Genomic DNA, 14,679 nt, shown 5'->3' on the forward strand with positions numbered 1-14,679 from the left:
TTCTCTAAACTTTTTGTTGATTGAAATGTTTATTCAGTTTGAATTGCAATTATTTATTTTAGAATTCATGGATATTGAATAATTTAAAATTTATCGAATCGCTTGTTTGAATATTATAATATTAACAAAGCTTAGTGATGATATGAACGTTATTTTTGATTCTTACAATATCTATACAATTTTATAATTTAAGACGATGTAGTGCATCCAAAAAGTGATGATACGGATTGATATATTTAATTAGAAATGAATAAGACCCTTTTTGAACCCTAAGATTGAGAGTGACAATGATAATTTAAACGAGAACAATCTTTAAATAATAATCAATATAACTTTCCTAAATCAAAATTACAATTTATTGGTCCTTCATATTGTATATCATGAAAATAATAGACTATTTGTGTATATACTAACTTCTAGTACTTTCTAAATGCGTAGATGATTAACTTTTTTTCTTCCCCTTATGTCGTTGTTGTTGATTTTTTGTCTGTCCGCTCTATCCCTTGAGTCCTTTAGTCATGCCCATGTTTGATATCCAAGAAAACGGACCTGGTCTACTCTATAGTGACTATCCTGATTGAGTCAAATAGAGAATTAATACACTAAAATATACAGAATATAAAAAGTGTCCGTACTTTTTAACAATTTTTGAATGATATTCAAATTATATATGTACTATTTAATTTTCCATATGCACCTTTTCCAACTATAAGAATCGATTAAAACCCTGCTGGATCATTCTTTTTTACTCCTTACACATATTTTGATTCATCATTGTTAGTTTGAATAATGTTATTTTAAAGCGATTACCATGAAATATGTGTTTTCCAATGTATGTATACATACATATTTATATTGAATAAATCGAAAACATATTGTATGTATTGTTCAATCTGCTAACAAAGAAAAGTCTGAGAAGAATATGATTAAAGCGTGAAAATTTCTAAATGGCCCATGAAATTGATGTTAGTATATATGCTCCACTTACATTGTGCGTCAATATATAAACAATCTTGAATAAAAGTTAAGAAAAAGAGATAATCCTGCTATATTTATACAATGAATGTACATATATACAATGATCCCAATAGACAATAGACATATTGGAGTCAATTTTAAGATTTGCATACAATTTTGAAGGGATAAGTTCAGAAAGCACCATCAAAATCCTTATTTTGAATAGTTGTTTTTGGAAAAAAAAAAAAATATATATATATATATAGTAGATTCCTAATGTTGTTCTACATCCACTCATTCGAATAATTTCTTATAACCTTAATAATCCTCCCGATCCTGTTTCTACATTGTGGGAACCCAAACTTGGAATATAATGTATTGACATTTATACCTCTTATTTTTATTTACGCAGTTTCATTATGCAATCAAACGACAAAACAATAATGTTTTGATTGCATCCCATGTCTCAAAGTTTAAAAATATCGGAGCAACATAAAAAAAGCAACGCATGTGCAATCTCCATCTATGCCTGGTTCAGTTTTTAAAAGGCTGGAGAGACCGTTGACTTGCCTATCTGGACTGGCTACCATACTAGAAATTTAATTGCATCCCCATTCTATCCCATATAGCCAGAAAGAACTAAAACTTATGTAGTCACTATATGGCTAACTTCTGGCCTGCCTCTCTGTGAACCTCCTTCGGTCCTGACCTCAACACCATGGACTTTGCACTTTTAGGTGTTTCGTAGAAGAATGTCTGTTGAACCTCTAATACAAATTTGGAGCTGTTCCAAGCTGCCATAATGACAGTGTGGTACGCCATGGACACGGAATTCATCGTCAAGAGCTGCCAATGTGTTTAGCTGCGTGTCATGACAGCTATTGGTTGTGATTAAGTCCATATTAATTAAAAAAAGTAGGTAAATATAGTTTTTAAATTGTATATCCCAAAATTATTTTGTTTTGTCTTTTCTTGATTCAAAAAAATAATTTCTTTCGTAATTAAGTCATGCGTCTGTAAGTTTTGGGTATCCACTCTGCAGTTTAAAACCTTTATTTGCTCGAAAGTGCAATAATATTTATTATATTTCATTTCCGCAATGAATAAGGCATCTTTTTGAGTATATATTTCTGGCCATTCATCTTGCTCAATGAATTTCTCGTGGTTTGTTACAGTGAATCCCTCGAGGAAGAATGAAATTATAATGAGTTATGCAATGTCTTGATAATGAAATCTTAGAGATGTGTCTGATTTAAAAATTTTATCAATCTTCTATCAGCAATTTGCCCTTTTTTCAACCATAATCCTTAAATATCAAGACTTTTTGGATGTTCTTTATTCATGTTACCCCATTTGTCCGTGAATTGTTTTAACCAGGTATTTTCTGGAGATTGAACTACACTAAACAACTTTTCCCGAGCTTTGCCTACAACTAATTTGAGTCTACCTACTAGATAAAACCACTTTTAATCTATTTTTTTTTTTTAAATATAAGCTTACCGGCTTCTTTATAACTTTAACTACTTATGAAGGTGGTGTCAAACACTAGAGTAGTATTCATATCTGTGAATTTCCATGTCTCTAATATATCTATTTAGGCTTGGGCATGGCATTCTTCTTTTGAGAGGCAAATCAGTAGAACTCCTAACAGTTTCCTTTCAGAATATCCGTGTAGGATTGAACATTTTGGTATCCAAGCGGAGTGCATCATATGAAAAAAGATCTCCAGTGAATGATGTTTCATTAATTATATCTCTGAAAATCATCATGTTTTGACAATTAGTTGATGTAGATACAATTAAATTACTATGTCAGCCCCACCGGATTTTGCACGTGGTACAAACAAAGGTTATTAAGGGGTTGTCATATAGTTCTTAAACGATCTGCAGTATTTCATATTATTTTACGTTCCATTATTTTTCGGGGGAAAGTTATTCACATAGGAAATCAAGAAATACTTTTGCCAAGTCATTTCGAGAAATTTAATTATTTAATATTCACAAACAAGTAGCTAAACTAGTTTAGTTATACTCGTTGTCTAAATTTTACGTTTTCAGTCATAGAAGTATAAGAAAATATATAAAAGATATATCATTCTGATTTCATATTACGAACTGGAAAGTTACTTTTAAATATGAAATTGAGTTAAGTGTATAATATACAAATATATTTTTATCTTTTTCTGTTGACGAAAAACCAGTGGTATGGAGGATGCCTAATTTAGTTAAATTTATAAATGTTTCCATGTTAGCTTCAAGAAAGCTCGCAACTACAGGTACATTTGTATCAACCGAAATATTTTTTTGACAGCTGGCGATATTGTGACTGCTAATTGGTCTTTTCCAGTACAGAGGTCTTTTTTATTACTGGAAAATTTAGAAAAGTTCAAATTTTTTGATTTTCTTAATATATTTAATAATTTTAGTATTCTATAACCATTGCAAATTGTATATAAACCTTATTTTAAAGAGAATTTAAATAATTAATAAATAATTTTTGTGTACAAAAATAAATTATCAAACAAGAAATAACGACAAAACCTTTAAAAATAGTATTATTTATATTAAAAAAAACAACCTTACTATAATATCATACTGAACTGCGTACTGTGGGTTTAGCATACTGTTCCATCCCTATTATTGATATAGTTAAAATATATCTGTTATTACATCTATAAATTAATTCAGAAATATAAATCTAGAGTTCTATAAATGTGATCCAATTATCCTAGATGGTGTTAGAAGAATAAGAGCTCTTACAAAAAAACTCTTAAATCATTTTGTGATACTTTGACAAAGTATTGTTTGAACATGTATTTCGGATGGCCAGGAGACAAAACAAAATATACAATATTTTTTGAAGGTTTTTGTTCGATAAATTCGAAAACGTAGGCCAGGTAGCTACAAATGTGAATGGAGTTTATGGTCCAGATATTGTAACAGCTAATCACACTGCTATTGTGCTTCGTCGATTCAATTCCGATCATTGTGGAGTCAAAGATACACTACTCTTTGGAAGGAATATTGGAGAAAATTTGGATACAATTATGAACATCCTCGACCTAAACGTCATATAAGCACTGCAATGTTTTGATGTTATTCAAATAGATAAAATTGATGAAAAAACAAACATATTTTGATTTATTTTCACGACACCTACAATTTTAATTATGGACTGTAATTAAGATCAAATTATATCATCAGAGTCGATAAAATTATTTATAGACTTGAACTGAAGTAGATTGAAACTTTATAGCTTGGATATGTGAGAAAAGACACGAGACTCCAGTTGCAAAATAAGTTTCTAATAACCCAAATAACTAAAGTGATTACGTGGTCAATTTAAAACTAAATAAAAAAGTTTTGTTATTGTTCTAAATACTTTTATTATTCATAAAGACCAAAAACCATCCTTTTTTATAAATAAAAGAAAATATTACATTATATTTTTTATTCGGAAAGGAGACAAACATTAAAGTATATAATAAATTGTTCAATATGAATAACAACGGAAATGAAAAACTGTCCAACCAATTTTTCCCCTTATCTCATTTACATATTTTTTATTTGTCGTGTTTTTTTAAAGAGTAAATGTCCATATGTATTAATGTATATTAGGACGGAGCCTACTTTTTAAATTTTTTCAAAAAGGTCATTTTGGTCTGAAGATATGATATCCTAATTTTGAGCTGTTTTAACCCATTTTAAAGGTAACATCTGTTACATTACGTAGTTAGTGAACTGGATAAGACAGAAGCCTCTTCAAATTTATTTAATCACATAATCTATGTTATAATTATCTAAATGATATAAATTTGATGCTTCTACAAATATATAATTTGTTAACATATATTAAAACATGAAAAATCTATTTTTGATAAAAAATTATGTGAATTATTGATTACTTTATGCGTCATTTATTAATTTATATTAATTGAAATAGTTTTATTTTTTTACTTTATGTGTTAAATATCTAATTTTTGCGGATAATTTTGCTATCCTTTATGAATCCTACTGAATAAATATTTTTCAAGAAATATTGAGATTGTGAAATTCATTACAAAATCGTGGTATACCTACAGTGGAAATGAAATAAATATTTGATCGATCCCTAAGCGAATTTGGAAGTTTGCACACTTATAAAGATTTTTAATGTCCTTGAGGTATCCCTCATGAGACCCCCCGTTGCCATAGTCGTGTATTTTGGGTCATTGTTGTGTTGGAATACCCATTACAGGACTAATTTTCTGTGTCCTCACAGTAAAGTTGGATTTTCCTCTTAACTAAAAAAAACAAACACACAACTTTGTGCTTCGACATTTTTGCTTGATGTTGGGATGGTTTTTTGCTGAAATAATCATCATTGTTTTTTCTCCCAACACTTTTTTGTTGATCATATAGTATATCTCGCTTTTAAAATATCCTTACTATTTAAACTATACAGTGTGCGAAGGTGAAATTTTCTGCAATCAAGAAGCAAAACCAAAACCCTTTTAACTTTTAATTAGTAAAGTATAATGAAATTTTTTTTAGCTGTAATTATTGGCAAGAATTATTCAATATGACCGCCTCCATCCTCTATGAGAGCGTCCACACGAGGTCAGAACTTGGCGCAGGTTGCCAAAATATAATCGCCGGACATATTGGCCAATTGTTTGTTGATACATTCCAAGAGCTCCATCATATTTCTGGGTGATATCTTTCCAACCAAGTTCTCTCAGACGTTCCACACACTGAAGTTGAAGAGATTGAGATCAGAACTGGTAGAGGGCCAGTTGATCTTGTCCATGAAGGTTGCAAGTATGGCTGGGGGTACCGTCTTGGATCCATGCATAGTTTTTCTCCTCAGGACCTTAAAGTAGCCTCAGCCCCGATTTTCTCAGTAGGCTTGAAAAAGAAGGGATCCATTTTCTTTCCATTGAAGGCCCTGATTTCCTTTATGTTTACTTGAATATTATATAAATCACATTATTAATTGTGATATATAACCAAACTTTTTGCTAATAATAACGGCGACATAAAACTCGATACAAAATTTGATAAGTTTTGTGATAAAAATCACAATGCCAACTCCGTTTTTTTTTAAAATTTGAAAATCACTATTTCAAAAAAATCATCAAATCCCATAGATTGGCATATCACTATTAATTATACACGTTTCTCAATAAAATTTAGCAGTAGCTACATTTAGTTACATTTTGAAACTCAAAAACCTAGTTGTTACAACTCAACTTTAATTTAAATTGCGAACTTCTGACGTTACTACATGTGTAAAATTGAATCTGGAGTGAAATTTGATTCGATTTGGTATAACCAAGGCCAAATACGACATAATTTTCGCCTGTGTGTTTCTTTGTTAGCATTTCATAGTTAAAAAAATTAGCTGATATATACCAAAATTGCATAGTATATATAAACGAAAATTAATACAAAATTGGAATTTTTAATGACTGATAACTTTTGAACTACTTATAATTCTAAATTTTATATTATTAGTCTAAAACTTATTTTCAGTTAAAAAAAATTAGGAAATTTTTTTTTTTGCTTATCAGTAAGTAAAAAAAAGGAGAATTTAATTACCTTTTTCGGCCTTATTTTGCAGGATAAATACCTTCATAATTAAAAACTACATAATAAACTGAAAAGTTATATAACATCAAAAGAAAATAAATAATAAATTAGTGAGTAAACCAAAAAGTACGAATTTTGAATACTTGGACAATTTTATTTAATCTTTATAATTGAGGAAACACTTATATAACAAAAAATATAATACATATTGAAGGCCCAAAACTTGCAGTGCCATTTAATTACGATTTAATTCCCGTACTTAATTACTAGGTTTTAAAAACAAGTTGATTTTATCCAATAGCTTGAATAATAAAAATGTCATCCAATACCTCAAATAATAAAAATATCAGAGCAACAACAAGAAAGGCATCACGTGTGCAATTTCTTTTGCACCGATGTCAGTGCCAAGAAAACTGCCAAGAACTAATCTTCATCCGGTCTGTCTACAACATCAATAAGTCCATTATTGCCCCATACAGCCGCCAAAAAGATGTAAAACTAATGCAGGAACAAAATGTCTGACTTCTAGCCTGCCTCGTTATGGCCCTTCTCCCGCCGTGACCTCTACCCACTGGACTTTGAAGTTTGGGAAATCCCGAATAAAAATGTTATGCCTTGGAGACGGCCTTCATCGTCAATAGCTGTCAATCTATTCGCCGGCGTTTTGAGTCTGTTATTGCTTGTGAAAGAGGACATAGAGAATAAAAGATGGGTGTTAAGACAGTTTTTAAATAATTGACAGATAAAACTGGTTTTGATTAGTCTTTTCTAGATAACCATCAAATGATGTTTTCTTAATTTAGTCATGTCGTTGCAAGTGATGAGTCCCCGACCTGTACACTCAAAATTTCTTATAAATACAGTAATTTTGTAAAGAAAACGTACTTTCAAGAACATTCACCTACCATTTCAAAAAAATTCAGAAATCACCTCCACCCTAATATACAATAAATATCATATTTTTGTTATGGTGGTATGTACATTCATATTATTAACATAAATACATACAGCCATAGAAAAAAAGTAGGAAAACATATCGGATGATAAAAAAAAGAGGATAAGATTGACCACAATAAAGCTTTATTATTTTGTCATTTTCTTTGAGAATTTGCCGCATTGTATGTACCTACTATGATATTTTTTTCATGTATAGTTATCAAAAGAGTAACTACCTTTACACAGTCTTCGCAGTTGATGCAAATGATGGAATATCATGTTACATATGAACAAAATATCAGACAAATAGATATGCTTGCTTATACCTATAGACTTGGGCGACAAAACGTGGACTGTTAATTATTGTTAATTTTCTCATTAAAATAGGAAGGTTTAGTGATTATTTTTCATATTCGGGTTTAGCTATCCTGTGTGTATACACAAAAATACAATTAACTTTACGTCATCTTGTCACCATCAGTAAGAAAGAAGGATAAAGGCAGAGCATCTCAGATCTCCTAGATGCTGAAGATGAGGTGGGAATGATTATGTCCATATCTCCATGAACTTGGTTTCCTAATGATGCCTAGATCATGAATAATGGAGAAGACCTCTTCGGGAAAAAAGGAAGTGCAGGGGACATACTATAAAGGAATACTAAGTTCCTGTCCAGCCAATACAAGAAAATCAAAGATTACCCCACCAAATTGATGAATCTTCTCAACAACGACTACTCCGTGGATGATAGGACCATCAAGAGGGATGTGAAGGACAGCACAGGATTGTCTTCATACACCAGGATCCCATCGACACCTTTTGACAAAGAGGTCATGAACTCACAGAGGCTTGAGAATCTACGCTTTTCCGCCAACTCTGTATATGTTTAAGCAAGGTTTAATAATTATTTATTGATATTCTGGTTTATCTATATTTAGAACATAAGCAAGCTAAAATAAACATTACGTCATCTTGTCATCATGAGTGAGCGACAAGCAGAGGACAGCACATCTCAGATCTCCTAGATGCTGAAGTTGAGGTGGCGAGGATTATGTACTGGAAACCTGTTGTACTATGTGGCCAAGATCAGGAATGGTGGAGAATACCTCTCCAGGAAAGTAGGTAGTGAAGGGTACAATTTAACGAGTTTATGTCTAGTTTAGAGAACAAGATCAGGGAAAACCCCATCAAATCCATAGACCACATCACCAACAGCTTCTCTGTGGTGGCTAGCAGTGGTTCCAAAACTTTTTTGAGTTCGACCATTAAAATATATGGCTAGACAATGTGGGATCCCTAAATCTCTCATTGCGAGGTGAATATATAATTTGAGTGTATTTTATGCAAATTGATAACATAAAGGCCGTAGAACTATTATAAAGTTCTACACAAAGGCCAATAATATAAGTTATTAGCCTATATTGAGTAAAAAAAAAAGTTTTGTATTGTACAAATATTGAAAAATATAAGAAATACATTCTTTTTTAGGTTTAATTTTAGACATAACATCTCAATTATTCTCCTCCACATTATGCCACAATTCGCATATATTTTGTATATAAGTTAATACAGAAAAGGTCTTCCCACATAAATAAGATTATCCAAATAGTATAAGTAAATCTTAATCTGCATTAGCCAGCAATAGGTACGCATTCATCACAGACACCCATAATTCGTGGAGTGTTTTAGAATCACAATCTTTTTTTTTAAGTGTTTGGTCACATGAAAGTTCGATAAGCGCGCATCTTGCCTTTCAGAGGACTGATCATTAGCATTGTCGCTAAAAGGGGCGTATCCAGTTATGTTATAGTGGAGTACTATCTTCTGGGTAATATAATTTAAAATGATCCAGAAAAGACTAATAAAAATTTTGCACTATAATTTTTTTTTTAGTTGTCATGACACAATTTAAATTATATTCTTCTTTTTGGAAATCCTCTTGCGACCTTTTTATTTTGTCCCAGGACCCCCACAGGGGTTACACCCCAATTTTTGGGAAATACTTCCTTCTAGGACCATCCGGAGAGCTGTAAATGATGACTTGGGATTGTTTTTATAAACAAGGATCCCAACGCCACTTTCTGACAGTGTCATAAAAGGCTAAAAGGCTAGAGAATCTAATTTTTTTCTACCTACTCTCGATATGTTTTAAAATTGTATAGAGATTGAGAAAGATCTTGGATGGCAAAAAGGCTCCTTGATAATCACTCAAGGGAAAAAATAAACACCGAAATAAAACGTATTTAACTACATCATAAACAGTTGAACGATATTAATAATTAGGTAATTTCAATGTTGTATTAATTTTTTAACTATTTCATCCATTTTATACTCGTAAATATCAATTAAAATTCTAAAAATACTTGTTTGAAAATAAGACTTTAAAAAAAAAATATAATTTTCATATAATCATAACAGTATGGGCCTTCACTTTTAACTAGTTATTGTGTGTTATTTTGTTTATATTTTTGATAAGTATTTTTTATCACATTCAATGTTTTTATTTAAATTTTATAAAATACTAAAGATTTTATATATTTTTATATTTGCCCTAATCAAAAAGGAATAAACATTATTACCACAAAAGCTCAAACAATCTTATACAAATTTAGATACAATAGAGCGCTAGCTATATCCTGATAATTATGTCCAAATGATTGATATATACATATTTTTTTTTGAAATGAATGCAATTTCCTTGTTTTAGGTTTTAGTTGCGAGATTACCTTGACATTGTATGTGATTCATTATATAGTAATAAATTTAAATATAGGATTACTTTGGTACAAAAAAACATAAGAGAAAAATTATATAAACGACTCATTATTTTATGAAAATGTTAGGAATCAAATGAGTACCCGTCAGTTCCTGATGAGGTTCCTTTTATTTTAAACAATATTTTAAATTTGTAGCTACTGTAGTATGTTTTTGTATAACAAAAGATTCCAAGTAAACAAAAGGAAATGCTTTTAAGCCATAAATTTAATTACAGTCCCTAAATCTTGATTAAAAATTGTTGACTGGTTGGTTGTTTCATTGAAATATAAACACTTACTAATTCAATAATTAAAGAAGGTTGGGAACAAGTCGAGAAAATGAGACTTGAACGTGAACGACAAATTTCCATTTGCACACTCCAATCATTTACGCGCCTCTAGGACCACCATCTACGTCGTCAGCAAGTCCGAAACGTTGGAAAAAAGAAGGGCTCTGTCAGAAAAGCCAAACTGTAACTGAAGGAGTTAAAGAAAACAGTCAGGCCAATCTCCTCAAGTCAATGAGTGCCAATGCAAGAGGTATCGTGTTTTTTTTACACCAGACTGTCCAGGGAGCCCACAAAAAAGTTGGAGGAAAGAGCCTGGTGAGAGTGGAGAGACCACTTTTGACACCAGCAATTAAGGAAACCAATCTCTTTCTAGTCATTCTTTTGAGTTCTATTGAAATCTTTTTTTGACACTTTTGCCCCCCCCCTCGATTTTGTCATCCAAAACACTGAGTTGATTTGAATAATGGAACGTTATATTGCATAAATAATAGTGTTTTGGTGTTCGGTATACCAGATCAATAGTGTTATCGAATTATTCAAGAGTTTAACACTAAAATGACGGAGGTCTAATATTTAGCACCATCACATCTTTAAAATCAATTTTTTCTTAGTTATAGTTGGAACTACGCTTCCTCATTTCATGACAATAACAATTTTTTCTACACAATTTTGTAAAAAAAAAAAAAAATATTATTTTTTTAAAGCTAAGTATTATAAAAACACCCATAATTATATATATTTTAATTTTTGTTTTAATGAATCACGTAGTTACATTTATTGTATCACAAACCTATCATACAAAAAGAAACAAAAAAAATACCCAAAATCATTGTTCACAGCTTAATAAGATGTCATTCTAATTCAACCAATCAACGTTCAGAACACTGATTGGGGGAGAGAAACAGAATAATCGACAGCTGATATCAAAAAACAATATTTTTTTTTGTGTCAGTATAAAGGTAACACTGTGTAATACCTTAAAAAACTTACTAAATAAAATAAATCACATCTCATTAAAAAATCTAAATTTTTAAATGTAGTTCTAAGCAGAATGCCCTTTATAAAACTTAGGATTTTTCAGGGGTAGAAAAATTACGAGTACACTAGTGTTGAACGCTAATATATTAAATTGGTATTGAAACCACTACGTTATAAAAATAAATGTTCTGTTAATGACGTAAATTCAAACAAAATCGTTCATATTAATAAAAAAAAATAATAAAAAAATTGTCTTTTTTCTATTAGTCAACATATTTCCGGGATTTTTCCCCGTCTACAATAAACAAAAATCATATTTAGGTTCCTTTTAGTGCATAAGAATTGTCTTTAAAAATATTTATGTTCTAAATTGTAAGTCGAGAAAGTATCAAAGTATCTTGGGCCATGAATTCTGTGTCTCCCTATGGCACTTCACATGTGTCCAGTTTTTAAGCCTTTGAATGATTATAGAAAGGTTATCTTGAATATCAAACCAATGGACTTCCTCTCACAGCTACTTTGGCCTATTTCTTAACACTAGAACGACGAGGGTATCACTTTTGATACCCGTTTGGGATTCAATGAAATATTGTGAGAAACTTCTTGATTGTATTTGTTTATCAGTTCATGAATTCTCCTAATTCATTTTATTAATCACAAAAAACTAAATTATAAATTAAAATTAGTATTCGTTTCGTTGGTACAGTGAACATTACTTCGACAGATCATATTTGATACCCAATCATTTCAAATAATATGTTTATTCTACAATTGTGTATGAACAGGCTCAAGCCTGTTTAAACAGAAATTTCTCTCCATTCTCGTTTTCTAAGATACATAAGTCAACCGGCTTATTAGAAGAGTCAATGTATGTTGGCAAGGATAACACAATCTGGCACAAAAAAATAGGAAATGGAGAAATTTCATCCCGTTTTAGCCAAGAAAACATTTTAAAGGAAGTCTCAGGTTCATCATCATTTGCAAAACGTAACATCATTTCAGAGAAAACATCATCAGCTTTTGAACTCTTGATCGATAATTATATTATTGATCACATTGTAAAATGTAAAATAGTTGAGACTCGTTCAAAGCTTAAGAATGATGTATGGACAACCAGCAAACTAAAAATACTCCAACTGATTGCAATAATGTACGCGAGAGGAATCTTAGCCAAAGGGCATCCGACAGAAGTCATTTGCTCCAGAAAATTGGGGATCAGTCTCTTTATGAATACTATCCCTCGCGACAGATATAAGGAATTATTGAGATATATCCGCTTTGATATTCGTTCCACAAGGTCACAAAGACTTCAAAACTACAAGTTCGACTTGATTTTAATGGTATAGGATCGATTTGTCGAAAATTATAAGTCATCATACAGGCCAGGTGAAAATATTACCATTGATGAGCAACTATTCCCAACAAAAGCTAGATATCAATTTACCAAATGTATGGCTAAAAAGCCTGATAAATTTGGTATAAAATTTTGGTTAGCAGTTGAAGCATCGTCCAAATATTTGGTCAATGGATTTCCTTACTTGGGCAAAGATTCTTAAAGACCAGCAAATAAACCTTTATCAAAATATGTCGTAATGAAGCTAATGGAACCGTATTTGGGTAAAGGGAGGAATGTTACAACAGATAATTTCTTTACGTCATTGTCCCTTGCAAATGAACTTCCGAAAAATAGGACGACTATTTTAGGAACTATGAATCGTGCGTGGAAAGAAAAACCTCCTGAACTAAAAGCTACCAAACAAGCACTATTTTCAAGCTTAATCTTTGTAAATAGTGGCAATACATTGACTTCTTATCAAGGGAAAAAAAACCAAAAAAATTTAATTATGAGCTCTGTTCCCAAAAGTGTTAAAGTTATAGATGTACGAAAAAGGTTACCAGAATCAATCCAGTATTATAATGAAACTAAGTATGGAGTTGATATTCTAGATCAAATGGCAATCCTTTATTCCACCAAAATGTCCTCTCACCGATGGCCTTTACAAGTTTTTTATAATATTTTGGATTTTGCTGGTATAAATGCTGTTATCTCGTACAGAGAAGTGACTGATAAGAAAATAACTCGTCGCCAGTTTTTGAATAATTTGATTACCAAACTTATTGGTGAAGATGATGAATCTAAGGATGATATAGAAGAAAATAATCTATTATTTTAATCACAATCAAACTGTTCAACTAAAAATAGAAGCTGGTGTACAGTCAACTGTACAAGAAAATCACGGCACTTAGCAAGCAAAACCTGTTGTAAATGTAAGAGATTCTTATGCAAGCCTTGTATTGTTACTGAAAAAACAATTGTAACTTGTAAAAAATAATGATTTCTTTATATGTGTTATTATAAAAGTTATGTTTATTTTTTTAAATAAAAAATAAATCTTCGGAGAAAATAAAAATGAACACATTACTTTTAATTTCATCAACCACTAACAGTTACAAATATTAAAAAATAGATAGGTATCATTTTTGATGTCCACCGTCGTTTAAGGGGGGGTTGTTACTATCCGTCGTTCTAGTGTTAAAGTCCTTCAAGGAAGAAACTGACAAAATGGAAAGGAGCCTCCTAAAGAAGGTATGTTAATGCTTCCGAAACATGACTGAAAAGTTAATTGATACAAAAGGAAATAATTATGAGTAAGATGTAAATATTGGACATTATAAACTACCTGTTGTTTTTCTTTTTCATTAAAAATCTTTAAAGATAACAATTTTTTTTGCACCTTTTCTAAGAAGGCCAAATTTGTCACTGAATCCTGTAGATAAGAAATAAATAAAACACAGTGATACATAAAAAACGTAATCACTTATTAGTAATTACAAAATATTCGATGTAGTGCTGTGTAGAATTGATTTGATTGAATCTAGTCGATCAAGTAGTTAAGTAAATCAAAAACTGGAAATTTAATAGAGGCAGATCATGTCAGATATGCCCATTGGTAATTTGAAAACAATATAACTAATATTTAGCGCAGGTAAGGATTTTACCTAGAGGGATTCAGCATGACATTCGTTATTTATCAATGAAAACCGATCTGAGATGGTGTTGACAACAATCGAGGAAAAATACAGTCCAATAGTCCCTTCTTATCACCTATTTAATTGAGGATGGATTAACCATTGAATGTTATTGAGGCAACCAAAAATACTTAACTGATCTAATTAATAGAAGTAATTAATCGA

The 14,679-nt window shown here is 30.9% G+C and overlaps 1 protein-coding gene across 1 annotated transcript; it reads left to right on the forward strand.

The window, feature by feature from the left end:
* The first annotated feature begins 13,076 nt into the window (after nt 1-13,076).
* On the forward strand, nt 13,077-13,658 carry LOC139906468 (piggyBac transposable element-derived protein 4-like). The gene has a single exon (XM_071891365.1). The coding sequence runs from the start codon at nt 13,077-13,079 to the stop codon at nt 13,656-13,658; it is 582 nt and encodes a 193-aa protein (XP_071747466.1).
* The last annotated feature ends 1,021 nt before the right edge of the window (nt 13,659-14,679 follow it).

This window comes from Lepeophtheirus salmonis, chromosome 10, assembly GCF_016086655.4.
Source record: "Lepeophtheirus salmonis chromosome 10, UVic_Lsal_1.4, whole genome shotgun sequence".
NCBI lineage: Eukaryota > Metazoa > Arthropoda > Copepoda > Siphonostomatoida > Caligidae > Lepeophtheirus > Lepeophtheirus salmonis.

Excerpts from the sequence above, each read along its gene's own strand:
- LOC139906468 (XM_071891365.1), top strand. The coding sequence starts at position 13,077 with ATGAAGCTAATGGAACCGTATTTGGGTAAAGGGAGGAATGTTACAACA.